This window comes from Festucalex cinctus, chromosome 13, assembly GCF_051991245.1.
Source record: "Festucalex cinctus isolate MCC-2025b chromosome 13, RoL_Fcin_1.0, whole genome shotgun sequence".
In the NCBI taxonomy this organism is placed as follows: domain Eukaryota; kingdom Metazoa; phylum Chordata; class Actinopteri; order Syngnathiformes; family Syngnathidae; genus Festucalex; species Festucalex cinctus.
Window position 1 is genome coordinate 10,482,854 of NC_135423.1, and position 27,098 is coordinate 10,509,951.

Below are 27,098 nucleotides of genomic sequence, written 5' to 3' on the forward strand. Positions count from 1 at the left end.
CAACAATAAATATATGAACGTTGACTGAATGATGACTGTTTTACAAAACTTTGCCCTCTAGTGGTCATTTGTTTGAAAGTCACTTTGTCTCATGTCATTTTTCATTTCTACTCACTGTAGTTAGTATTTGTGAAAACAGCTGATTTTTGCCAATTTAAATAAATCTAATATCAGCCAAAGAATCTGAATTTGTCCACAATGGTTCATTTCAGTTGCGTTTGGCACCGCATAAAAATCGCTATCCCGCTTTATGTGCAGAGTTTCACCTGTCAAAGCTCCTTCATGGCGCATCTCTGCCAGTGTCCAAACTGGCTTCCAGAAGCAGCTCCTCCAGGTCTTGTGTGCAGCTCACGCTCACTATGCAACCGACAACAAAACATGAAATATTAAATATTCATTCGTGCGTGTATCAAGTGTCGCGGCTCACCGTGTTCCATGACACAGCTGCCAGGTTTGGGGCTGTCGGTGTCGAGGAGGTGGAGGGAGAATTCCGGTTTCAGGCCGTTGGGCAAAAGCGAACCGGTGACTTCCGGCTCGCCCTCGTCGGCGGAGCTCTCGTCAGCGGAGTCCTCCGTTTCGGGTTGGATGGCAGTGACGGATGTTTGGTCGCAGGGGACGGCGGGCTGCGCCGCTTCCTGTTCGTCTGCTTCAGTTTGCGGATGTTCCCCGTCCGGTTTTGGATCACTGCCGTCGCCCACCTCTTTTGCGTCCGTCTCACCCTTTCGTGTTAGTTGGTCCGGCGTGGATGCAGACTGGATTTCCTCTTCGGCGTCTCCGCTTGTGGCTTCTTTCAGTTCCTCACCGGGGGTCTCATGTGGGAGGTCTGCAGGCTGGGTTGGTAAAGGGCTTAAAGGCGAGGCTGGTTCTTGTTGACTGGTCGTCAAAATGACACTGTGTTCGCGGTTGGGCTCCTGAGAGCGGTTCGGCGTCGTGACGTGGACGTCCTCGAGCGTCGTCTGCTTGGAACTTGTTTCTGAAGTCTCCTTCGACATCACCTGGCCCGCCTGAGGCTCGGGCGGGCTCTCCACCCGAGTTACCATGAAAATCTTGTGACCCCGCCCGGGACTGGAGACGGATATGCAGCGGCCCGGAGAGGGCGGCGTTCCCGGAGGAACAGGGCTGTTGGTGACGGTGATTCCTGAAATGGTGTTCGTCGAGGGAGAAGGGGGCGGGTGTGTGGGACTCGATGTGGGCGGTACGACTCGAGTCTGAGGGGGAGTCGGACTTTGGAGCGCGGACGAGGCTGTCGTGATCACTTCCTCCTCGTCTTCAGTGTCGGAGTCAGAGTCCAGGTTCATCGGAGAAACACTCACCTCGGCGCTCGTCTCCTCCGATTGGCTGCTCGGCTTCTCTTCACTTCCTGTTTTGTCCTCTTGTCTCTCAATGTTGCTCTCCTCGCCCTCTTCTTCTCTTGGTCCGTCTTCGGTGGCGATTTCCGCCATGGATGCCGACTGCCGCATCATCTGCTCCGTTTCCTCCTTCTCCTTGGCCAGGATGAAGTTCCTCTTGCAGCCGTTCTGGATTTCGGCCAGCAGGGCACGCTGGGTCTCAATGAAGCTCTTCACCTGCAGGACATGACGACATCTTCAAAATGCAACAGGGAAACATGCAAAAGGTTCATCGTCAAATTCACAATTTAAAATTTTGAACCTCCCTTGCGCTGTGGTAAGAAAAATGCGGGTTCCAGGTTTGCAGTACCCCTATTTTGCAGATTTTTCTGAACAATATATCTGACTCTAGTTTGTTTTGACCACCATTTATTTTGGGTGGAATTCCACTGTTGGCCACTAGATGGCGGCACACTGTTATGTTTGGCACTCGTCAAACTACGGCACATGACTAGCTTGTTGAAGCTAATGTAGCAAATGGTGAGTAATATATATTTTTTAATTTTAGGTGCAATGATAAATCAACAATCAATTATCAAATATATCAATAATTGATCGTCAATTCATCATTTCGATATCTTTCAAATTAAGAATTGTCTAAATCCTCAGAATTTCACCTTCAAAAGTAAATATCGTCAGATTTCTTTAACCCTCCATTAAAGTAGTATGGTAACTATATTTGTGTTGAATCAAAATACTTGCTTTTACCTTGGACAACAACAATCAACATTTTTGCCATGTCAACTTAATTATCAGTTAAATTTTTCTGCACTGTTAATTTGAAATAATGTCCTGTTTTTGAATAAAGGAATGGAAATTTGTTGATTAATCAGTGAAACAATTGATGGATTAATCAATTATTAAAATAATTGTTAGTAGCAGCGCCATTTTTAATCATTTTCTTATTTGTTTCTTTAATGCTGGTCATTCAAAACGTTGGCTGAAAAGTTTGTGGACCGCTGCCTTTATGAGAGAGAGAGAGAGAGAGAGAGAGAGAGAGAGAGAGAGAGAGAGAGAGAGAGAGAGAGAGAGAGAGAGAGAGAGAGAGAGAGAGAGAGAGAAAAGAAAAAGAAATATGTTGTGTATTGTTAGAATGTAAGTAAACAATTGCGCAATTATTACAAATGACTTTTTTTTTTTTTTTTTTTTTTTAATTTCCTGTGGGAACACAGGATCACATTTGAATAACACAAAAATGATGCCCACAGTTGTGGCCAGTCACAAAACTAACATTTTTTGTACATTACTATTAATATACTGAAAAACAAGAGGCATCCCGTAAGACAGCATAGTTGAAGTGACGATTACGTCTTTTTGTGTTGAAGTGGCACAAATGCGAAATGCGCCTGGCAGCATAAATAATAAAGAACCCGCACTGGATATCCTCCAATTGGAATCAGACATCTTTCAAATGTGAATAAAAACCAATATTGTATCAGAATCCCGTGTAAAAGGACAACTAGGTCTATAAGCGCGAATTGCTCAGGGTATACTTGTTTTTTTTTTAAATTCATTTTAACTAGAACTTGAACTGAGTCACAATTTTTTTTTTTTTGGGTCACCACTATATACTGCCCGTCTTTTTATACAAAGTTATCTAATCTTTCCACACAATGTTAATATTTGACCAGCGCAAGCTCACAGTTTCTTTCTTGGGCTCCCGATCGAGGTCGAGGCGCAGCAGGGAGGTGTTGACTTTCAGGGCGAGCGACAGCGCCATCAGTCCACCTGTCTTGATCTCATTTTCTCGCAGATCCAGACGCAGCAGCCTCGGGCTCTCGGCTATAAATTCGGCCACTGCCACCGCCCCTGCAGTGAGAGAATTAAAAAAAAAGTGTCTGGGGTGGAAAAACGCAGAAAAAGCAAAAAATGTTTCAACTACAAACGGCCTCAATTTGTCACCTTCACAGGACAGTTTGGTGGAGGCGAGGCCCAATCTGAGCACGGAGCGGTTGGCGATCAGTCCGTCTTTCAGCTTGTGGACGCCCTCGTTGCCCACTGAGTTATGACCCAGGTTTAGTGTCTCCAGACTCTGGGTGCAGGGCTGACAGAATGTAAAAGGAGCAAACACTTTACAAGCGATACGATACTGGGGAGATACTCTAGGTTAGGGCTGAACAATTCTAACAAATTCTATAACTCAATTTTATTTATTTTTTTAATATATATTATTATTTATTCAAGTTCCTTTTCCCATGTATTAAAAAAACAAGCAATAATGAATATGAGTATTGCAAAAAAAACAGTATGTGATTTATTATATATAATTGTTTGGACTTGTAGGTTTCGCTAAAATAAAGGCAAATGAGCCATGAATTAATATGAATGACAGCTTATCAACTTCAATTATAGCTGTTAATTTTCAGAAAATTAATGCCAATCCAAACACACGGTCCTGTCAATTTTTTTAATTCCTTTATTTAACAAATTGAAATCAACAGCCAAAACATGGCAAACATTAAGCAGCAGAATAAACTTACAAGTCATTAAACTAAGAACACATTCCTGTCAGTGCGGCCAACCATGAAAAGGAGAAAACCAGCAGAACGCAGTTTGCGCTGGTCTGCCAAGCTGCCATTTAGCAGTGTCTAAATGGGAAACTACAAACAATGAGCTCCTTATTGGCCCGCATCAAAATGTGACGAGGATGTGGTGACTCATCAAAACAAACAAGACCGATTAATCTACTTTTTAGTCATATGGCCACAGAATCAGATGTGAACATGATAGTTGTTCAAATGCTGCAAATAGTGACAGCTCTGGTCTACTAAACAATATGTTGTGCACCTTAAAAGGCGCCACCTTTTTCAGTCATAAATGTTGCTATGCTACTTGCTGCTATGTTAATTGTTTCATATCATTTTGTTACATTGTTATCTTCCTGTTTAACAGATGTGGTATGTGTGTGTGCGTATACCAGTGCCGCAGCAAGGTAGCCCATGCCGTTGTGTGTCAGCTGGTTGTTCCATAGCACCAATGTGACGAGGCCTTTCCTCTGCTCTTTTAGTCCTTCACACACGTAGGCCAAACCTGTGACGACAAGCGCACACGCCCACATCAACAGTCAGCCCATATGCGTCCTGCTGAGACGAACAAAATATCATTAGCAGCGGCTTGTATGCATCATCGTGGCTGAGGGTTCATTAGCACGAGGACAGTGTTCTCTGTCAATACGCTGTGACAAATGGAGCTGTACAAAAATGAGGAACAAGTCTATTTAAGAGAGAGAACTTCCTGACAAAAATAACACAGGCTTGATCGATGATACAATTATGTCATCAGTATTCATATTCATCAGCCACGACTCAAGCTGAGAGATATTTTGGTGTTCTGTGTGCATCTGTTACATAAATGGAGATGAAATAAATACGTGGGCACAAGAGACTTGGATGCTGATAAGCTCATGAGTCCCTTTAGTATTCATACGCATCAAAAGAGTGTTTTTGCAAATGTGGAATATTCTGTTTTTCTATCGTTATCATCACTTTACACAGATGGCTTTGGATGGAGATGCTCACTTTATACGTGTTCCTATTGATTAACATGACTGCTGTCATGAATGCTTACAGCTATCCGACATTTTTAGAAACAATTATTCTACTAATTATCTGATTGATTCAAGGGATGTAACGATATCCAAACATCATGATACGATAAACATAACGATATGAGCCTCACAATACAATAATTATGACAATATTGTGGGCAGGTTGGCGATATGAAAAAGCCCATGATAGTGTGTAAAAAGTTACGATATTTTAAAAGCTCTTTTTTTTTTTGTTGGAGATATAGAAAAATACTTGCTTTGTATGACTGATTTATAGGAGTGATAAGCCAAAACATTCCTGTTTAAAATTAAACTGCACTAATGAACTAGCCACCAGAGGGTGCTAGAACTGCACAAATGGAATACAACCTTGCCTTTTTAACAGATGTGCTGCTTTTAATATTGTGACATAACACAGACGATATTGTTGCACTTTTAATATCACGATATCGCAGCTATCGTTACATCCCAAACTGATTCATTGAGTAAGAGGGTACGAATTGATTTCGCATTATTAAACAACCAAATAATATGCATGTGTAGTGCAGGCTATATTTCTGTCCACTTGTGGTCACCTTGATATCAGCATGATAATATCTGTGACTTTCAGTGTGTGCTGTTTTAAAAGGTGGGACATGGTGTGACTTTTTTTTTTTTTTTTTTTAAGTTCTAAATGACTAATAAAGACTATAATTTAGGCTGCTACAGTACCTGAGTCCAGGATATGGTTGTTGCGCAAGTCCAAAATTTGGATGTTGTAGTTGAACTTGAGCAGGTTGCCAAGCTGGGCCGAATCTTGCAGGCCGTTTAGCTTGTTGTCCGCCAGGTACAACTCCCGCAGGTTCATGTTCATCTTCAGGGCCGTTGCTAAAAACACAAAAAAAAGGAAGGGCAAAATGAATTCATACATTGAACGCGGCCATTGTTGTAGTTTGTGCAACTTTTACCCAGCAACATGAGCGGTCTGCCGGACAGGCCGGCGTTCTCCAGGTGCAGCACCGCCAGGCTGCCGCTGATCCTGAGCGCTCGAGCCACAAAGGGAGCAGAGTGGTCCAACAGTGGCGTGTTTCTCGCGTCCAGGTACTGCAGGGAGCTCGTCTGTGGTGGTGGAAAACAACCGCGGACCAATGAAGGCAAATCGGTTTGACAGATGAGCACTATTACGATATTATTTAATCAACTGCTGTTAAATTAGCCAGTGGTAACTCAAGAGTCTACAATAAAATCATATATAGTCAGTCATTGCTCATCCTCTTTTTTTTTTTTTTTTTTTTTTTTTTTGCTTCAGGGGTTGGAAAATTCGATACATGCCTTAGCTCCACCCACTGGTCCTCATTTTAACAAAAGCAATACTCTGCATTTGCATGTGACGATTTTTCACAGTCAGAGACCACTTTTTTTTTTTTTTTTTTTTTTTTAAAACACACACACCTTAACTGGTTTTGAACAAATGCTCCAAATATCTCCCTTAAAAGATAAAAAAAAAAGTAGGGGGAAAAAAAAGGAAAGTAAGCCAAGGAAAGAAAAGGAAACCAAACAAGACCTTTTTCATGGCCGTTATGATCCAATTTAATACATCTCATTTACTAAATAAAGTAATCAACTATAACCAATAAAATGTGGCGTGTGAAGTGACAGCATTGAGTTATCGATCAAATTTAGTTATTGCAGCCTGCAAATGTCACCGTTGCTGTGAACCGATAACAACAACTTTGTCAGACAATAACCTAAAATAAGCAATCAATGTTCCAATGATGGAAGGGCATATGGCCGTCCATACTCACTATACATTCTATTAATTCACTTAAATGTCAGCCAAAACTTCAACTTGATTATAATCTTTGCGTAATTTTTTATTTTTTATTTTTTGTTGCTCCAGCTCATGTACTAGAGCTGATGAGATGTGTCTTCTGAGTGTGAAACTTGTCATGTAATGTGGGTTAGTGTCAGATAGGAATTGACATAAGCACTTCAAAATAGCGTTAAACGTGTATTTATAAAACTCTTTCAGGGAGGATTTCTCCATTACAACACAGTTATGATGACTAATAAGCTTCCTCTTGTGGTCATAATCTCATGAGGATTTTAGCGCTACTAAACTACAAATCATTGAATGACTGCATCATTACAAACTGACTTGTGCTGTCATACACACATAAACCAACCTCATTTAGAGCATATAAAGAATCAATTGACAGTGGGAAAGCTAATTTTGCTAAGTGGTCAACATACACAGTTTACTGACATTTAAGAAAAAAAAAATTGCAGCAAACATGTCACTGGGTCACAATCCAACTGGACTGTACTCGTTCAAAATAATGCGATGACCTGAACTAAAGTTGCAATGAAGGTCATCTCTCACCTTCCTCATCATGTGAGCGGCGGCTTGCCATCCTCGCGTGCCTATGTGCTTGTTGAAAGAGATGTTGAGGTGCGTGGCCGACTCGTAGTACTCGATCATGTCAAACAGAGCCGAGGCGCCCTGAGAAGCAGAGAACAAACACAAAAAAGGAAATTCATCAACAGGTAGCCAACGTTGAACGATGTCCGATAAATCAGATGGTTAAAAGTTTTTTGCTGTATGCTAGGATTGCTGGTGTCGTCATGGTAACTGTTGTATGCTGGGGGGTGAGAGTAGTCGAGTTTACAGGTTGTGGACCAAAATACATAGGTTGGAAGTGATTGCAGAATTAACTGGGCTTTTATTTGTACTATTGATGCACCTTGAAACAATCATGCATTGTTGGCAGTAGAGGGTAGATGTAATTATTTTCTGACGAGCTTTACTGGCATGAAAACAGAAACAGAAAGTAAAAATGAAGAGAGGAAATAGTAGCTTGGGACCATCCATCCATCCATCCATCCATTTTCTTGACCGCTTATTCCTCACAAGGGTCGCGGGGGGTGCTGGCGCCTATCTCAGCTGGCTCTGGGCAGTTGGCGGGGGACACCCTGGACTGGTTGCCAGCCAATCGCAGAGCTTGGGACCATTTTATAGTAAATGTGTGTGTCGTAAGTCTTGAATGAAAATGTGAATGGAGTGAACTTCCCAGGCCTGCAAAGTCAGCATGTCAATTAAAAGTAAATGCTGCAGCTTCGGAGGGCCCGAGTAAATTTAGTCTAGAGTTGTCCAAGCCTACTCATGGGAATTAAAATCAGGGCTGATTATGTAATTTTCAGATGATCGGTATTAGATATTTTCTTTATTTATAAAGGTCGCAAAGGGAAAAAAATAGTCCTAAGGTACGATATTGCCGAATGGAACAGCATCAATATTAGTTTTATATTGCACAATGGAATTGCACCAAGTGTAATTTCTGATATTTTATTTATTTTTTAGATTTTAGTTTTTATATTGAAAACAGGATATACAAATGTAAATGTAAAAAAAACCTGAGAATTCGAACAGCTCTCTTTTTTTCCCCTCTTAATGCATTGCAGAAGCATCAGACTATTGGCAGATAATCAAAATCAAGTGGCTTGGTGTTGGGTGGGGGGAAAAAAAAAAAAGTTATTTGTTATCCAATTTTTCTTTGGGCAGTTAAAATGTATGAGAATTGTTGGAATAAGGATTAAAAGGTTTGTCAAAAAGTACACTTTTTAAAAAATATTTTTTTGTCATATATTATATACTATAAAAATCAATGTGATCCTGATTTTTTTCTTTATATTACTGATCAAGTCAGTTATTGATGGAGAAATGTGCCATGTTATCCTCTACAGTGGTAGAAGAAGACACAATCAAAGTAAATCAGACATGCTGCTTTTTAGGGTCAAATTGCACATCTCCCCGTGTATGTGTTTACTGGGATAATATTGAGTATATATATGTTTATCTTCGGGCGTCTGGAAGTGAGTCACAACCAATCCAAAAGCAGTCTACACTGTCTGGTTTTAAAGGATGCTTTCTCAAAATGACCTTTCTCCTGCACATCCTCACATATCACTTGCAAGACATCAACAGGAAGTGTCTATCTGTTCTCATCACACCATCACCATCCGATGAACTCATCCCCTCCAATAGATCCACTTGCTATCCTGCCATCTCCTTTGCATTGCTTTCAGCTTCTTATTTGTTGCACTCATCCATCTTCGTCTGAGGAGATGTTATTTGGTGACTCATTCCCTTCCTGGGGCTTTGGCCTACGTTGGGTGAAGAGGGGCACGTGCATCTGCTGGTTTGTTCGGCTGTCTGCATTTATTTGCAGGATAAAAGTTGTGAGAGCAGCAGAACGAAACGGAAAGCAGTAATTAAAGTGAGCTTTTCATGCCAGTGCAACCTCAGTCTGGCTGTGAGCACAACTTGTGTCTCCGACTTGAAATAAACCTCACACTGTGTACGATACAGAATATTTGCCGTCTTGTGACAGCATACGTCCCTCAGGTCCACACTGTAGCGCCTGCCTCTTATCTGCCTGCAGCCCCGAGGGAGATGTGGTATAATCAGAAATCCCATGACACACTCAACTCTTAGTCCCAACAGTCTTGAGTATTGAAATGTGAAAACTGATTTGTTGTCCTTACATCTTCATCCAAGTTGGTCTGCTCCAGGTCTATCACTTTAAATTGGACCCTCTTTAAAACTTCTTCCAGGGATTCACACGCCTTGTAGTCCAACTTTTCACCTGTGCACAATCAAAGCCAGTGTATTATTCTCTAGCAGGACACAATAATTTACAGTGGAACCGCCAAAGTTAAAATAAATTTTAAACAATGGAGTCAACAGCCAATATCAATTGTATTGTGTTGGTGGTCGTGGATATTAGCTCTGTTCTGCAGTAGACATATTGGAATTTATCTTCTTTTTTTCCCTCTGTCTTTAAACCAAAGAATTTCTATAAGGAATGACGTGTGTGCCCGCAGTAATAGTGTGTATGGAAAAATTAACCCCCTTGAAGCTTTGAGACGGAAATTTTCCTTGAACTTTTTTTTGGGAGTTCAATTATTGTATTTATTGGATTGTTGCAGCCCTAATGTACAGTCAAGCCAGGATATATTTTGTAACACTACTTGCTAAAAATGTTGGAAGAGAAGTAGTGCCACAGACGGGTTTGTCTTCAACTAAGGAGGTTTGGCTGTATTGTGAAGGTAGTTGTCAAATATCAGCACATCATAAGCTAAACTTGTGACAATATGTTTTTGGTGCTTACCTTTTAGATCCAAGCATTCATTTCTCTGGGTCAGGTCTTTAAGTTCCTGCAATAACATAAAAATTAAAAAAAACAAACAAGTGAGAGACAAAACACTTTCTTATGAAATCACATCTTGCGTTGCACATTTCGAAACATCTCAATACCACACAGGCCTGAAAGAAATTATCTAAACAAACTTCCTCTTATGTAATCCGAGATAGACATTTTCTTGATAAATCTGGTGCTTTCCTGTTCTGTGTGTTTCTGTGCATGTCACTGTGAACATTACCGATTCCGCTAGTTAGCAGTCGGTGTGAACTCTCTGATAGATGAAGCTGTCAGGCGGCGCATCGCACATCAAACAAAACTGTATTTTTTGCCTCTTGCCCTGGTGATACACTCACCCACGCAAACACTGGGAGTGTTGCCCTCGAAACTGTGCGCCAGCAAATAGTTGGCTCTCCGTCCCATTCAGCATGAACTCCATTACCTCTGCCCCTGTGCCACACTGCTGGTAATTATCTGAGCCTGGGTGGACCTGCTCATGCCCCCGCCCCCCTGCGTGACTCAACAGGTCTTGATAAGCTCAGATGACATTACAAAAGATATATGCCATGGCATATAGAGAGGCTAATAAATATACAGTACAAAGAAAAATACATTAGAGTAAATTTTGGTCAATTGAATATTATAGGGCCATTAGCTAACAAACAACACTGTAAATACAGTAAACAAATGTTGTATTAAGACAGCAGTTAGACACTGCAGCAATTCATTTATTATGTGAAGAAGTTGTTTCTAAATATGAGGCGGACCAGCAGCCCAGGAGGGATTGTGAACGACCTCTGCAGTTCCACTGTCTAGCATACATATGTTGCCCGTATACAAAATCATTTGTTCCTTTGGATTCTTTGTAATACGGTTCAAAGACTCTGGTGGCAGTTGCAGTGGAAAAGGCATTCACCAAGCTTATAAATGCCTTGTGACGCTAAAAACTGGCTATAAACGCACATATACTGTAGGGCTGCTGGCAAGCTGCCGGCTACATGACAGTCCTAAGCATTTAGTGGGAAAGAGGCGGGGTCTGAATGATGACCGAACTCTTCTTACAAAAACCCTAAAAACGAGCCAACAGTTATGTCTGACTGTCTTGTTTACATGGATGCTTACTCAAGTGATGACTCAGCATAAAAAAAAAAAAAAGTTGTTGGGAGAAATGCCAAGCACCACAAATATGACTAATAACAAGATGGGTGAATAACAAAAAAACAGAGGTAAAACCGCAGAATTGATTCCTCCGAATATGACAGGAAGAAGGGGAGGAAAGAAAGGCCGGTGATATGGGCCAGTGGAAATGTACCCAGACCATAAAGTGAAGGCCTGAGCATCAACTTATTTTTTTTTCTTTTTTTCCCTGAGCATCAACTTAGCAGTGTGATGTGTTTTTCCTCAAGTAGCTGTGATGTTAACTCTCGGCTGACCAGGCGTGCGGTGATTGCTCTGTTGAGTCTCTCAACCTGCCGGTAACCGACTAGAAGGCCTTCTTTCAATGGGTGCCGCTGAAATATGGAGCTTCTTGTAACTACTGCAAGAAACCCAATTCAAACCCACAGTAATCATGTGTGCTAATTCACATACAAAGGAAATCCTCACCACCCTGGATTTGAGGAACTGCTCCTACAGAGGGATTAAGGGACACATGACTGCTGGCTAAACCACAAGACAAGGCAGCTAAAGAAAACAGACTAGAAACTCTAGACTTTCAGCTGCAGATATCAGGACCTTATCTAATGAAAAAAAAAATCCCAACAGCAATTCCTTTTTTAGGGTTCCTTCTTAGAAGTAAAATTAGCAGCAGATTGTTTTGTTCCTGGTTGTAGTTTAAGTTTACAACCCAGGATAACCACAGCCAGACGAGTAAATAGGTCATTTTGTCTTTCAGTTGCCTTCGGAGTCTGAACAAAACAGTCTCAAAGCAAAACATGTTGTATTGGTTTTAGGAGAGGGAGGGACCGGGTCAAGTTTGTCCGGTTATGTGGTTCCTATGGCTGGTCAAGGCATCTGCACATGGACTAGAGCTGTTGGAGCCAAGTCATACTAACACCCAGCAGCAGTAGCTGTTGCTAGCCTCAGGATAGCAGAGTCAGCAAGAACACGGACTGCAGTAAATTGCAGTTGGGTACATCAAATTAGAGAGCAAATGGAATAAAGGAGAAAAAAAAAGTCGGAGTTCAGCCGGATGAGGGTGTGATTACATTCAGTGAGGCATGTGACATAATTCCCAGTCACTATTCATCTGTGTGGTTTAGCAATGTGTTTTATCCTGACAATAGGATATGTGTGAACGTATGGTTTTGTCCAACTGTGCCGCACCTGAATCTGTTTGAGCACTTTGGGAATGGGTTTACAGTTGAGCTTCTGACAGGCCTGTTTGTACGAAGATAGGATGTCGTCCACCGTAACATTCTGAGCTGGAAAAGCACAAACACAAAACAGTTGACATTTAGTTTACATTGAGCTTTATGGATAATTCTCATACACCAAAACCTTCGCTACCATACACACAAAGAAGATATAATAGGCATTTATTACAGACACATGTCTACCCAAATACTTTGCTATGTTTGCTATGAATGTATTTACACGTTCATAGTTGGCTGTTAGTCTGAAGACCTCAGCTGCATGACAAATTCTAACCACAGTTCGACATAAATCGGGAAAATAGTATAGACAAAATTTATTCCTAGATTTAGAGGTTATCTCACCCTAGAAAGCAGCAGCTTCAATTATATGTTTTCCATTAGTTAAGAAACGCATTAATGCCGACAATTACATATTTGTAATCAAAAACTTATCATTGCAGCTGCAGTTGAGAGCATTGCAAAGCTGCACTGCATTATATTGAGAATTTTCTAACCTTTTGGTTACCTTATGCACCAACAATAGAGGGGAGGGGCAAACGGTTATAAAAACCTGATTACAAGCACCTGCAATTCTACGCCATGCCAAAGAAGCTTTTAGCATAGCTTTATAAAAAAAAAAAAAAAAAAAAAAAAAAAAAAAAAAAAAAAAAAAAAAAAAAAAAAACACTTCATGGGGCTGTAGCTTTTGAATTATTAAAAAAAAAATGATTTGGGATTATTAAACATAATTGTATGAAGTATGAATGTGAGTGTGAGTAATTATTTCTGTCCACTCGATGTTGTCATCCACATGTTCTGTTTCTGTGACTTTGAGTGTATATGGTTTAAAAAGTGAGGCCTGGCCTGATGAGTGACGTGGGAGTCAGCGAATAAGAGTGTAATTTGGGTGGGGAAAAAATGATCCCTGCAAAGCATCCAGGCGGAGATTTTGCTTTGACTTTTTTTTGGAGTTGAATTAGTCGAATTATTAAATTACTTACTGCAGTCTTACTTCTGAGCACAATTATCTTGATAAAATGTTATGACTCACGATGAAAGCCATAACAGAACGAGCAAAAGAAGTGTCTTATTCAATCTTCAATGTCACTACTGTTTCATAACCTTTTTACGATGACTCAGTCCAAACATGTATAACAGTATTTTGATAAATATAGTTGAGAGGAATGTCAGGATAGCTCTGTTGAGGCATGAATATTTGGACAGGAAGGGAGAGGTGTTGGGGGGTAGAAAAGACAAGAGTTTAAATGCACCACTTCAGACATGTAGTCATGTTCCAACTCTCATGCTGTCAAATCATTGTGCTCCCTACATCTTTTTTTTTTTGTGCTGAGTAGTTGAGTTCTGATAATGGCACAATCCAAAGGAATCCAAAAATGAGCTTTGGATAGGATTTAAGAGAATTCCAACTATTACATTTCAGGAGAATGTTGGCCGGTTCTGGCTGATAGAGCCTCTCTTAACTAATGACAATCACAGACTGGAACTTATTTCAGAGTTTCTCCATTGAAGTACTCAAAAAATAAATAATTGTGTTGGGGCTAAATCGAATCAGGTGACTTTCAAACATTCAAATCTTATACTCTGGTTGAGAGAGGAAGTGACAGAAAGAACAGAAAAGACTAAAAAATAGAACTCCTGAAAACTGGACCAATTGCTCATTGCAAGATGTACTGTTTGACTGTGGTTAGGGCAGACATGCATGCTGTTCATGTGTCAGTTCAACTTTCAGTGACAGTCAGCATTCTAGACCGTCTCGCTACGGTAAGACTTTGCCTGCATCAACTTATCAGTCTGCTTCATCATCTCCTTTTCAATATTTCCTGAAAGCGCCATCTGTCACGATAAGTTCAACCACTTACGACTGCAACATGTAACCACAAAGCATAGGAGGCCCAGAACAAGCACAATTAAAGCTGCAGTCGATGATAAATGGGGTGGCGAATGAGAGAGTACACAGTTCCTGAGAGTTTCATCAAAAACACACACAAGACAAGATGACATGGAGTTAAGAGTTTCATGTTTTATGGTGAGTCATCCATCACTGCTGCCATGCTGACGAATACAGTATTTTTTGCCTCAATTTTATGGAACTCATCTGTCAAGAACAGTGAACCCCCGCTATGCCACGAAATTTAAAGCAATCATTTTTTAAATGGTTTTCTACGTAAAGTTGCACACCTTCATTGTAGCACCGCATTGTGCCGCAACATGCAGCACTGAAGTCTGCTGGAAGAGATGCAGCGTAATTAAAAGCAGGAAGAGGACGCAATTTTGCCATTTTAATATTCACAGAGCAGAGAGAATTTATGGCTGTGAATATCATGCTCTGTGCTGATATGGGTGTACATTTGCTGTTGTTTAAATGATTATAATTAGAGAAACATTAGGCTAATTTCCATTAGCGCGTCGACTGTGTTTCACATTATGTGAAATTTGAGCATAAAACAAGCAAAATTTTATTAGACAAAATGTTATCATTTGGTTGATTAGTTTGGTGTTGAAATATCTTTAATGCTTAGTTCTTTCTTTGTTGTGTCATTTTTACATTAATATTTAATTGGGTGTGATAACCTGAAGCAATCACGTCCTCTTTTCAATAAAAAATTCGACAGCGCCCTCTCCAAATTTTTAACAAAGCATTCCCGTAAAAAAAAAAATAAAAAAAAATAAGACTTTGTAGCTATATGCTAAACCTAACAGGAAATCTGCCATTTTTTGTATATACTGTCATTATAGGCAAATTTCATGTTGTGGTGGCTAAATTAAAAACATAAAATAAAAGTTACATTTAAAGTGCCTGATTTTTCATTTATTTTTGATTTATTGATTTTTTTGAGTAACACCCTCAATAGAGAAATCAATGAAGTCCAATTCCACACTGCATATTAACTCATTCACTCCCAACCATTTTCACTTAAGTGTTTGCCTGGATTTTGACTGATTTTTCAAGGCCCGCGAAGTATTATGTTCTATTGCTATAAAAATATGGAACATAACCAAAAGAGAGATTAGAGTCTCAGGTGTTTATCAGGGAAAAAAAAGTATTTCCCTATCTGTTTCCACTGTGCAGCAATTAGCAATAGAACATAGCTAAGTTTCATCGTTTTTCCACAATTCTGCTTAGAACTGTGGGGAAATCAGCTTGTTTTAACATGGCCTGGTTGATCTCTTATACTCTGCTTCCACTCAACCATTTTCTGCAGTAGAGGGACTGCGTCAAAGCCTTCTCTATGCTCTGGCATAAAACAACAACAACAACAACAACAACAACAAAAAACGTATAAATACGTCTTTGGGACACTTAAAACATTTAAAATATGACGTATTTATTCGTTTTTGGGAGCTAATGAGTTAAGGTTGAACTGCACTTGCTCACAGTTCGAGTGCAGCCTTGCAAGCATGAATGGTACAGAGTGTCCCTTCCAGCGAACACTCAGTCCTTGGAAAAAGAGTTATTGTGGCGAGTTGAGGTGGCGCAAGTGTGTGCAAACACGTCCACGGGGAAGGTGGGGTTTGCCGGCTGGTGGTCGCTTGCTTACCACACAACATTTCCAGTTCCACACACACAACTCGTTAATTTCAGAAGAGAGTAATGGCTCGTGAGGGAGAGAGAACATGAGTGTTCAAAGGGTTGGGTACTGGGACATCTTTAGTAGACACAAGGCAGCAAAACAGATAGTAGTGCTTATTCAGCAAGAAACAGTCAAAAACTTGCTAATAGCCAGGCAGGGCTGCAGCCTGGCAGGATCATTAATTGTGAGCCATGCTCTGCTATTACTGTTTTGTTTTTCGTCACTTCCTCCTGTGCTGCTGGTACATGCCGGGAGGGAGTGGTGACTGGGAGGAGGGGGAAACGGCAGCTCCAAACATCTTTGAAAATCATGCTCGGAGGAAGCAGATAGGTAATGACAAACAAAAAGGTCTTTTCACATCGTGTAAAAGGTCGAGATGCTGACAGTGTCTACCAAGACAAACTACAATCCCAGTTTAAGAGGCTTAAGCGCGGGTCAACGGAGGACTGAAGATAAATCTGTTGGAAGGGAGGCAGCATCATTGATTTTTTTCATACACAGGCTACCTGATTCAGGATGTTGGACCAATTATTTTTCAAGTCTCTAAATTGTATTTAACAGTGGCACACTTCCCACCTCGGGCTTTGTTTGCCACTTGAGTTGTTTAAAGAGAAAAGAAAGCAGTCATTTCCTGACAGTCCTAGCAGTACATCTGGTGCATGTGAGCTTAGAGTGAAAACTGTCAGTCCGTCAGTCAGACTGGTGTCTTGGGGTGAACAAAAAACTGCGGGGTGCACGCACATAATGTTGAAATCTCACCGAATCAAAAAAGTCAGGTTTACATTTAGGCATTAAATCTGAGTTATTATTCACCTAAATCTCAATCATACACTCTATACTCCAATATTGTGTTTGAATTTCGATAGCATACCTTAAAGGTTGCATTTCTAATCTGTTCGTAGAGCACTTAGACCTTTGCACTTTTAAAAGGTACAATAAAAGCAGTCCATTTATATAGCATAATGCGTCACGGTTGCTGTGCCAACCATCTGACCACCACTAAGCACATCCATGTCACTAGCATGTGATCATATGGGGTTGCTTGACTCCTGAAAATCAGCCACATTTTTGATAATACCACTAAAATATGCTGCTCGGCACCAGTGTTAATTTCAATCAAGACAACCTAATGGGAAGTGGCTATGCAACTTATGAAAACAATATGCCTTCATTTAACTAATTAGTCATTGTGTGGGTCAGTACCAGACTCACAAATTTTTGACTTTGATTGGGATGGTTCAGTCAGTGGATTTAACCCCTTATCATACGAGCAATTTTGCCAAAAATGCTTTAAAAAAAGTTGCATTAAAAGTAAGTTTGAAGCTGTTCCTGAACCATTTAGAGTATCGGCATAGTTTATATAAATTTTTTAAGAATGTTTGCCCACCAGAGACCATCCGAATTTTAAGGGGATTGTCATTACCAACATAAGATGAATTAGATTAGAGAACAAATTTTAGTTAAGCAACTGTAGAAACCCTCTCTTGCTCAGTCATCTACAGATCTGGACTAACCACACAAAGCAAGAGGACTGCAGGAGAGTGCATCTTATTGCCTAACCTACAAGCCACTGACCTTGACTATATCCAAACAGCCACTAAACAAACACCTGGTTATGCAGGGGGTAATACGCAATTAGCAAACAATCCTCTCGAATCATTAGCTCTTTGCAATGGTAGTATATTCAAAGAGGTAGTCATCACGCATTAATATACATATATATATATATATTTTTTTAAGTCTCTCTGATAGAAGTCAATAACTAGTAAACCATTTTGTCATTCAATGGAAGAGATTGCAAACGGAGCACTTACACATACCGGAACGCAACCAGCTTATGATAATCCACTCTGTCACAGATATAAACTCATTGGCCAAACATTAAGCCACATTTCCACCGAGCGGTACGCTTCGATTCAGCTTGCCACAGCCACAGTAACCAGGGATGCACATAAAAATATTGGTGTGGCTCTCAAACCAACACCAGAAGTTGCTTGCTGCTCATTTTTTTCCCGGACCTACTAACCTACTATCAGTCTCTGGTTGGCCCCCACAGTCTTCATTAAGTCAAAAATAAAATGTAATACTTGTTAGCCGAGAAAGCGAACAACATGAACGACTTGTCTTTAGTGTTGCCAACTTAGATATATTATTGTATTTAGTTACTTTTCTGACACTTCTATGAACTATTTAACCAAATAATCAAAAAAGACTAGCACCAATGCCAACTGTGGTCCTCATGTGAGCAACAATCGTATTTCCTGCACACTAGAGAAGGAGGAATGTGCCCTGGTAATGATTTGGGAGTCTTGTTACTACCATCTCGGAATCGGCAATATGGCAAAAACAAAAAAATCTATTTTTTTTTCAGTCAGTCAGCACAATTACGATTTTAATCGATTTTAATCTATAAACCCAACAAACATTTATATTAAGGTTTCATTCATTCAAGCACAATTACTGTGCAAAATGTTCAGACAACAATAGACAACAATAATGTATACTGATTCTAAATCAGTTTTAACAAACTTAACATTCTTAGTTTGTGCTTAAATGCCAGAATTAAGTAGTTGGTAGCATTTGTAAACATCTTGTAAACAACCCATCCAGCATTCTGCCACATGCAAAACTACAACTCACAATAACATTGGGATGTAACAAAACATAAGAATAAAAGCTTTTAATAACCCAGAAGACAAAATTCGATTACACAATTTAGCAAATTTTCAATGATTCAATTTTTAAAATGATGATTAATCGAATTAATTTGATTTATTGCCCAACCCCACTACCATCTAAATTGTTCATTTCATTAAACATCTTTTTGTCTATCAAAATTGAGTAATAGCTATAAGAATTTCTGGCAAGGTGCCTAGTGAGTGATTTGTGTTACTGTTGGATAATGCTGTTGTATATAGCTGTAAACCAACATTTTGTGTGTGTGTGTGTGTGTGTGTGTGTGTGTTGGGGGGGTGCATGTTAGTGTGTGTGAAGACCACCTGACATTTTTGTGTGCACAGAGAAACCTGAACCTTTGGCAAACACTGTTGTTAGGCCAATCAGCCTTAAAAGGTCACTGAACATTTAACGCAAGCGTTGACATTAAATTGTAGAAACAGCATCATCACAGGAAACCGACATATTTCCAACACTAATCAGAAAGGGGCCGATAAATTTGCTTGGCAAAAGCGACCATTTTATGATGCATCTTTCAGCATCTTAAAGTGAAAATTGCCTTGACGCAAGGACTGACAAGAGCTCCCGCTCAACATGCCCGTGCCAGTTTTCAAAATAGACGCCCCACTCCCAGTCTGCAGCACCGCTCCCGGGACACCAGAGCAATGTCATTCACACTTGACAGCTGGTTCCACAAAGGTGTGGCAGGAGGAAAAGACTTTGGTTGTAATGCTGGGAGCTCTCACCCGCCTGATGAAACAGAGTTGCAAAGATGGAAATAGGGGCACATTCCAAAAAGAGAGTGAAATTACCAAGAGCCGAATCAATAAAAAAAGAGATTATTTCTACGTGTGGCTTAATAACCACTACTTCTCGCACTTAAGAATTCTATCGATTGTGTGGAATTGTTTGCTGATTAATCATGTCTTAAATCCATTGAGGCTAAGTGGAGAGCTCATCGAATTTTCAGTCGAAAGCGCAACAATTTGTGTGGAAACAGGAGATAATACAGAGAAACACAATTTCATAGAAACACTTTTGTTAACGTTACCCATTTTTAATCAATGAAGTTAAGCAGAATGCTTAGCACTATTTACCGTAGTCGAATTAACGAACCAACATATAACATTAGACTTTCATTCCACAACAAGTACCACTCTGAACCCAGCAAAATCCACAAAACACCTTACATTATCAGTCCTCAAAATACAAAATCACATCTCACACACGACTGGTGAGTGGGACCAGATTGCACAATGAAGGGTACAAGGGTTCCATTTTTAAATGAAGGGGGTATTTAAAGTGCAATGCGTGCGCAAGGCAGTGTTAAAATAATATTTGTCGGCGCACAGTCTAGTGCAGGTCCACGAACGGGCGAGCAAGGAATTCCTGTTTGACAAGCGAACAGAAAGACCGACACAGACATGAGAATCCGGTATGAGAAATCACTACTCGACATATTTGGAAAACAAATACAAATATTTTATTTACCTATCTTTTTTGTGCGTGTTCTCTCACACAATCCTTATGGGAATTTGTTCCCAGGCGAAAGGTGTTGAAGGATGACTCTCAGTTGCTTCCTTTTGATCGCACAAACTAGGCCAATGGAACAAAGGTTATCTTTGTACAATGAAAGCGCATTGTTTAATGTTAGGTTACGATAATTTTTTTTTTAAAAAGTGCAATTGTAGTGCTTGCTGTAGAACGAGCTGAGCCAAACAGTAGCACAATAACAGTGTCACGAGGTCCCTGACCAGGACAAATAACATATCTCCGGTTATAGTGCCACCAATAACCAGGTGCCAAGACACGACGCCGACCTGTCACCTGAACGTTGGCCAAAGCGTTGCATTGTTTTATGTTTACGTCAACACTATTAATAGTACATCTCTCACTAAAGTATACGAGTAATCTGACTAGGAAATGGTATCCTACTTAATGACTTAGGAAGTCCCATGTGGTTCAGGAATGCTTGTGGTGACTTATAGCGCTGATTAACAAATGACAACACATGCCTGCAATGTGATATTGTGCTTTCATAAAGTACAAAAGATGATTCACTGACTGAATTTGCCAGCCGCAGATCGAGAAGTGAGGTACTGCAATTTGTTCCAAAGTACAATCGGCTCTTGCAGGCCTTAAAACTTGTCAGATTTTTCTGGTCAAAATATGAAAGACTAAAATAGTAATAGGAAGTATTCATCAAGACCTGATGTTACCTTTGTCTAATTACTTTTTTCCATTATTTCCAGTAGTCATTAGTGATGCGACAGCACTCGGTTTTAGGTGTGCTCTACACAAGACAATAAAGTGCTTGTGGGCCACATTTTTTTTTTGTTCTTAGGATTCACTTGGCATTGAGACTGTGTGTGTGCAGAGTTCCACATGAACAATGGCCCAATAGCCTTGGGCTACTGTTGTGCTGTGACGGCAACTACCCTACTTCAGACGCTGGCTCAACCGGGCCAATACAGCTTTCTAAGTGACATTGCTCTCTTTATACACACAACTGTGGCACAAAAACGTTACCTGCGCCGCCCCACGCCGAGTAATCATGTGGATGACAGAGCACAAGTGTCGCTTCTGTTAAGTGACTTTCAGATCTGTCTGTGTTGATTTTCAGTCACTCAGGTTATGGTATTCCGCGTTGAACCGAGGCAACAGAGCTTCTCTTGTTCGTTGAAGATGTTTGACCTATAATCCATAAAGCTTCTTCGGTTGTAAAGTTTAGGTGTGAGCGTCTCATGAGGCACACAGTACAGAGGGAGACTCCACACCTAGAAGAAGCCTTTTGGATTAAATGGCAAATGTCTTTAACAAACAAGACAATCCCAGCTGCCTCTGTTCAACCTTTGCGGATATTTAGATCTGTTTTGGTTGTAGGTTATCATTTCTTGCTTCATTTTTGAATACCATTCAGGCTGTGCACAAACTGGTGGCGACTCAAAATCCTTTTTTTTTCTTTCAAAAATCTATACCACTGGTCATTCCACACATATAGGTGTGATTTTTAATGTATCTATTTTTCTGAATTATTTACCAATCTTACGTGTTGAAAATCGCTTACTCTCTGAGGATGCAATGCTAATGGTTGAACAAATATGCAGTTAATATGGGTCTTCTGAAAAGTGACTATTTTGGAGGTACGAGGTTTCGCCCCGATGCCAGCTATTTGTTCGATTATGGCTTCCCCCCGGAAAAGTACAATGAGTGTCTTATTTAGAAGTCAGTCATTCATGTCAGTGCAAATAACAAATTGGGATTTAGGGTACGAGTCTGAGCTCTAAATACCATTGACTTGGTAGGACTCTCAAGTGGAAGACTGTATTGAATAGCTTGTTTAAACAAAGGACTTGGATTGAGATCGTCTGTGACTGGTGTCATGCAACTGAGTCCATCTATTCGTTCTGTCTACATTTGTAGTATTGTAGCTGCCGACTGACTAGCTTCCATATATGTATGCCATTTGGGATTAAAAAGTTTTGTGTGTGTTTCTTAACTGTGGTTAATTTTATACTTTTACAACTCTTAATGTTTTATTTTATTTCCCTCACTCATTCGTGATACTTTTTTAATTAATTAATTAATTTATTTATTTATTTATAATGTAGTTTTATGAGAGGCTCATCTTTGCTAATGCAGTTAAAAGCTTACTTAAACCAATGCCCGCACAGTTTGAATTCAGAAACAGGTTATTTCAAATATCAACGGGAAATGTTTTTACAAGTCACCCAGCGGACCAAATAGTGGCCAACCATTGAGGTAACGCTGTGCAGGAATGTGTGACTGCGATGGCATTTCTGTCCATTCCTTTGAGGTTGCGGAAGATGATATTCCACCACTGAGCTACTATTTTGCAGCTAACTGGAGCCTCACATGTTGAAGGGCCCTGCAAATACAAGAGCCCCCACGGCAAAATGGAAACATGATCCTAGCAGGTTGACTATTGTTCCTCCTGAGTCCAGGTTCAAGCAGTAAGACATGATACCTCCCTCCCATTCATTCATTTACCACAACAATCTAGAGTTGCACTTCTAGTGTTGCCTGGTGAACATTTACTGTAGCTATTTCTTCAGCTCTGTTCGGAACAGTGACTCATTCTGTGGATGAGGAAAAAAAGCTACTGGCATTGATCTCAGGCCCAATTCATTTTTTTAAGAAGAGAAAGTAAAATGTTACAACCTCGTGCCAGACTAATAGACAAACACATGATACTGAATAGGAGCTAGTCTCGCCAACATAAAAAAAATATTTCAAAACATTATATGTTCTGGACACAAAATCAGTCATGATGTATTGGGAAAAGGTTTATGGAAATGCAAAATTCAGTGGCACAGATACAAATTATGGTTACAGCCATTAGACTGCAAATGTAACTTACTGTAATGAAAGAAAGGGACTGCCTCCTGAGTGCAATATTTCACCAAAATGAATCTTTGAAATTGAATGAATAGAAAGTAGCATGTATGTAAAAGAACATGGATGCTTTTCCTGTTCCATCTATATTGTGTCTGTAAAGCCTCCTCAAATACCAGTAATTTTATTTTTTAGATTACTATGTTTTACCATACATTGAGTAGTTGAGGTGTTACCTCGTGAGAGAATTACACGTTTAGTGTTTACACATTTAACCAAACACTGCATAACTTTGCCTGACCAAAATAAGATAAATAAGCCTATACCATACCATACATGGGCTAACAAAAGTATGACGCCCAAATGTTTTAATTCTTTACAGTCTATTTCATTGTTATTACTAGTGATCTAACAAAATGAAAATTCTTCTTGAAACTGAAAACCAAATGTGAGGAACCAAAAGTCCAAAAACCGACGCGCCAAAATTATAATACCTTCAAATCTGTCCGTCTGGATTATTATTATTATTATTGTTATTATTGTTTGCACTGGTTAGCCCACAGAGTATTACTTCCAAGTTTTTTGCTTGTGCCATCACAGCATCCTGTTTTGGCCCCATTGTTTCGGTAACTGAAATTCAAGTCTGGGGTAGAAAAAAAAAAAAATCCTCCTGATCCCATATTGAAATGCAATTTTTGTTACGATACTAGAAATCTTGGCTAAATCTAATTAGTAGGGATGCATAGTGATTCAGAACAAGTGAACTTGTACGGGCAACATAATACTATTGATGGTTAAAAAACAAATTAAAAACCCAATCCATAACACCAAAATGACTCTGGTCTTATCATGCGTGACTGAGCTATTGAAGTGATAAAGACACCTCCAGCAGCCAACAGCCAAGCAGCACAGACAAGGCTGGGCAACGTCCGGCATCAACTTCCTGGACCAGTGTTAATACAACATACATGGTACACAGTACGAGAACACAACAAACAGCATTGGGAATGGATCCGCCACAACATTCTAACCATGCTTGTCTTTTTTTTATTTTTATTATTATCTATATTATTTTTCAGCTTCTCTTCGTCAAATCATGAGAGTGTCGGGACAACTAATCTAATGCTCAGTAAATACAGTGAGGTTCTGTACTATATTTGACTTTTTAGGGACACAGGTGTACTTGGCAACTACGGAAGAAAAGACTAACCGTTTTGTCACACATTTGTTTATGCTTCAATGAAAAGACCTAAACTGGTGTTTGTAAAAGGGGCGAGGACTTGGCAAGGCGGTGCATTTGTGTTTCCATAGCTTATTCCATAGCGAGGACACACTGTGGCATACTGCAAACACAGAGGCATATGATAAATGATCACCGAGTAAACAAAATGCATCAGGGGACTATACTGTAGTATAAATAGTAATTTGAATTGTTAAACTTATTGCCAGCATTGCAGCTGAGGGCTGTACTAAATTCTAGTTATGATACCCCTGGATTATTATATTGAAGGATTTAGGCTCAAGACTGTTGCATGTTGGTTTATGGAGGAATTTTGATATTCAATCATTAAAATAACACCTTTACAATCTCGTAACATTACAACTTTTTCTTGTGCCATCATGACTTTTTTCTGAAACGTATCTTTTTCATCGCCAGTTTCACCGTTTCTGTAACTTTATTGTAACCGCATGACATTTTTTTTTTTTGAAAGTTTAAACTTTTTTTTTTTTTGTCATATTCTGACACTCTTGTACAACTGCGATTTTTTTTTATAACACCTTTTTTCCTTAGTTTGACGTCCTATTTAACAATTATTCACCCTCTGGACATTATGATTTTTTTTTTTGTATTATTGAACACATTTTAGTGACATAACATTTAAAGCTTTTCAAATAGCATTGTGCTTTATTTCCTTGAGATTTTACTATTTTGTCCCTTTTCAGTGTGGCCCTAATACTTCTTTGTGCACATAATAATAATGAGCCACATTGGAATATGTTTAGATTAAATTTGTTTTACGCGTGACCGATAAACACTGTTTTGGGACAAAACGCAAGTGCGCTCAGAGGCATGTTCCGTTCATGCAGGCAGACTGAACAGGTTCAACAAATGATAACAATCAGCTTCACACATAATGTGTAAAAACACACACACACACTGAGTGTATTACCATGTCTCCAGGGATCCTTTGGTTCCACTGCTCCAGAAACAATGTCGTCATCTGAAGGAAACGTCACCCTCTTGCCACTCAGTTTGTGTTTATCATCCCCTTCCTCCACTGTGGGATACAGCACAGCATGGTCCGTGCCAGACGGCTCGCCTGTTTGGTGTGCGTCCGACTGGCTTTCTGCCTCGCTGCCAGTTGGGACAACTTGACTCGAGGGTTCTGAAATACCATCTGACAGCAACGTGACAGTTGGCGTCTCGGCCTCCAGCACGCCACTCTCGTCCAGGCTCAGATCCACACCCATGTCCATCTCCCCGGCATCGTATTCCTCTGTCGGGTCATTAAACTTTACAGGTTCAGCGTCCTTAGGGTCCTTCATTTTATCCACAGCACCATTGTCCTTGTGGTCCTCATGGTTAGGAAAGGAGTCAGTAGGGTTCGGCGACCTAGTATGACCACTGCTTTGTCTATTCCCATTAACCTCATCGATTTCCAGTGTGTCCTTCACCTGGTGGTTGTCCCCCTCGGCCACCTGAAGGTTATCAGTGAGCTGAGGCATGATATCGGCAGTTACCACAGTTTGCCTATCGACGTCGGCGTTTGCTATCAGCTCAGAGATGCGGACGCCGTCTGTGCCGAAGGTAGTGTTATGATGACCATCGTCCATGCTAGCTTTGGTCTTGACATTGCACAGATCGAGACGCTGCTCATCGATATTCATATTTTCATGTCCAGTTAAACACAAAAGTCTTTCACGCTTACCACACACCCTGGATAGACAAATTAACAGGGATGAGTTTAACAGACTGCAAAATTCTTAAGTGGCCGCTTGAATTATTACTTTTTGAATTAGAGGGCTAGTGTAAGAGGTAATCAATAACACAACAGAGGATGCCTGTGTGACATGTGCAATTGTAATAGCAATAGCAGTTAAGAGGCAACTTTCTACCACCAACTGAGAATGGTTGGACGTTGACAGCAGTTAAAGGACCACCAACCGGCCAGGCTGTTAGTGAGTCAGGGGGCCTCCATTATTATTATTATTTTTAACAGTAAGGAGCTGATTCATTTGGAACTAGGCGAGTTGGACTGTTAGCTAGCGTGCTATAGTTGATGCCCCGCAATGACACCTAGGCCCGCGTATCCTCGCATACCTGCCGCGTCACGTAGCATCTCGAAGTCCATTATTTAGGACGTAAGGAAAGTAATCCTTGTGGTTGTCTCACTTCGGGTGTCGCGCCCGAACACTCGGCTCACATCCCAGCTCCTCGAACTGCACTGGTGGCTGGAAAAGAAACAAGCGTCACACCGACACACACCGAGTCCTCCTCAACACGTCTCCGTGGAGCTAACGTCCGGCCCGACGTGACACCTGCTCTTGGTCCTTACTATGATTCTCGTTTTAGAGGAAGGTATGTGTCCAGTAAGCGGGCAACGCGGTGGAAAGTACAGTGAGCTGGACGTGTTTTTGTCGAACGCCACCATTCGCAGGCAGGCAGCAGGCTAGCTCGTGAAAGGCTGAAAGCCCAACAACCGTTTGTTGTTCGCACGTCTGACGTCAGCGCGTCGCACCACCCGGGCTCCGTTCAACAACCGCACTGTTGCGAAGTGTTGCTATTTGCAGCACGATTGATTGCCTCAGGAACACAACTGTATCGGTTGAATGTAAAAGTAAAATAAAAATGAAAAATACAGACTCCGAAACGTGTAAATACAGTCACATAAATTACATTCACATAATAATAATAATAATAATAATAATAATAATAATAATAATAATAATAATAATAATAACAACAGAAAATGAGATTTTTAAAAAAAAAGTAGGGGGGGTGG

The 27,098-nt window shown here is 40.3% G+C and overlaps 1 protein-coding gene across 3 annotated transcripts in view; it reads right to left on the minus strand.

The window, feature by feature from the left end:
- Nucleotides 1-26,818, minus strand: part of ppp1r37 (protein phosphatase 1, regulatory subunit 37) — a 29,087-nt gene extending 2,269 nt beyond the window's left edge. Inside the window, exons 1-13 of one of the 3 annotated variants that reach the window (XM_077541253.1) lie at nt 26,417-26,818; nt 25,266-25,794; nt 12,441-12,538; nt 10,086-10,131; nt 9,460-9,560; nt 7,298-7,417; nt 5,883-6,033; nt 5,647-5,802; nt 4,306-4,418; nt 3,291-3,432; nt 3,031-3,197; nt 428-1,565; nt 267-357 (exon numbers count right to left, since the gene is read on the minus strand). In XM_077541253.1, coding sequence (XP_077397379.1) covers nt 281-357; nt 428-1,565; nt 3,031-3,197; nt 3,291-3,432; nt 4,306-4,418; nt 5,647-5,802; nt 5,883-6,033; nt 7,298-7,417; nt 9,460-9,560; nt 10,086-10,131; nt 12,441-12,538; nt 25,266-25,641 — 2,685 coding nt within the window. In that variant the 5' untranslated portion in view covers nt 25,642-25,794; nt 26,417-26,818 and the 3' untranslated portion in view covers nt 267-280. Of the gene's footprint in view, nt 1-266; nt 358-427; nt 1,566-3,030; nt 3,198-3,290; nt 3,433-4,305; nt 4,419-5,646; nt 5,803-5,882; nt 6,034-7,297; nt 7,418-9,459; nt 9,561-10,085; nt 10,132-12,440; nt 12,539-25,265 lie in introns of all 3 variants that reach the window. The other 2 variants (XM_077541252.1, XM_077541251.1) reach the window with 2 other exon arrangements.
- Nucleotides 26,819-27,098: the final 280 nt, after the last annotated feature.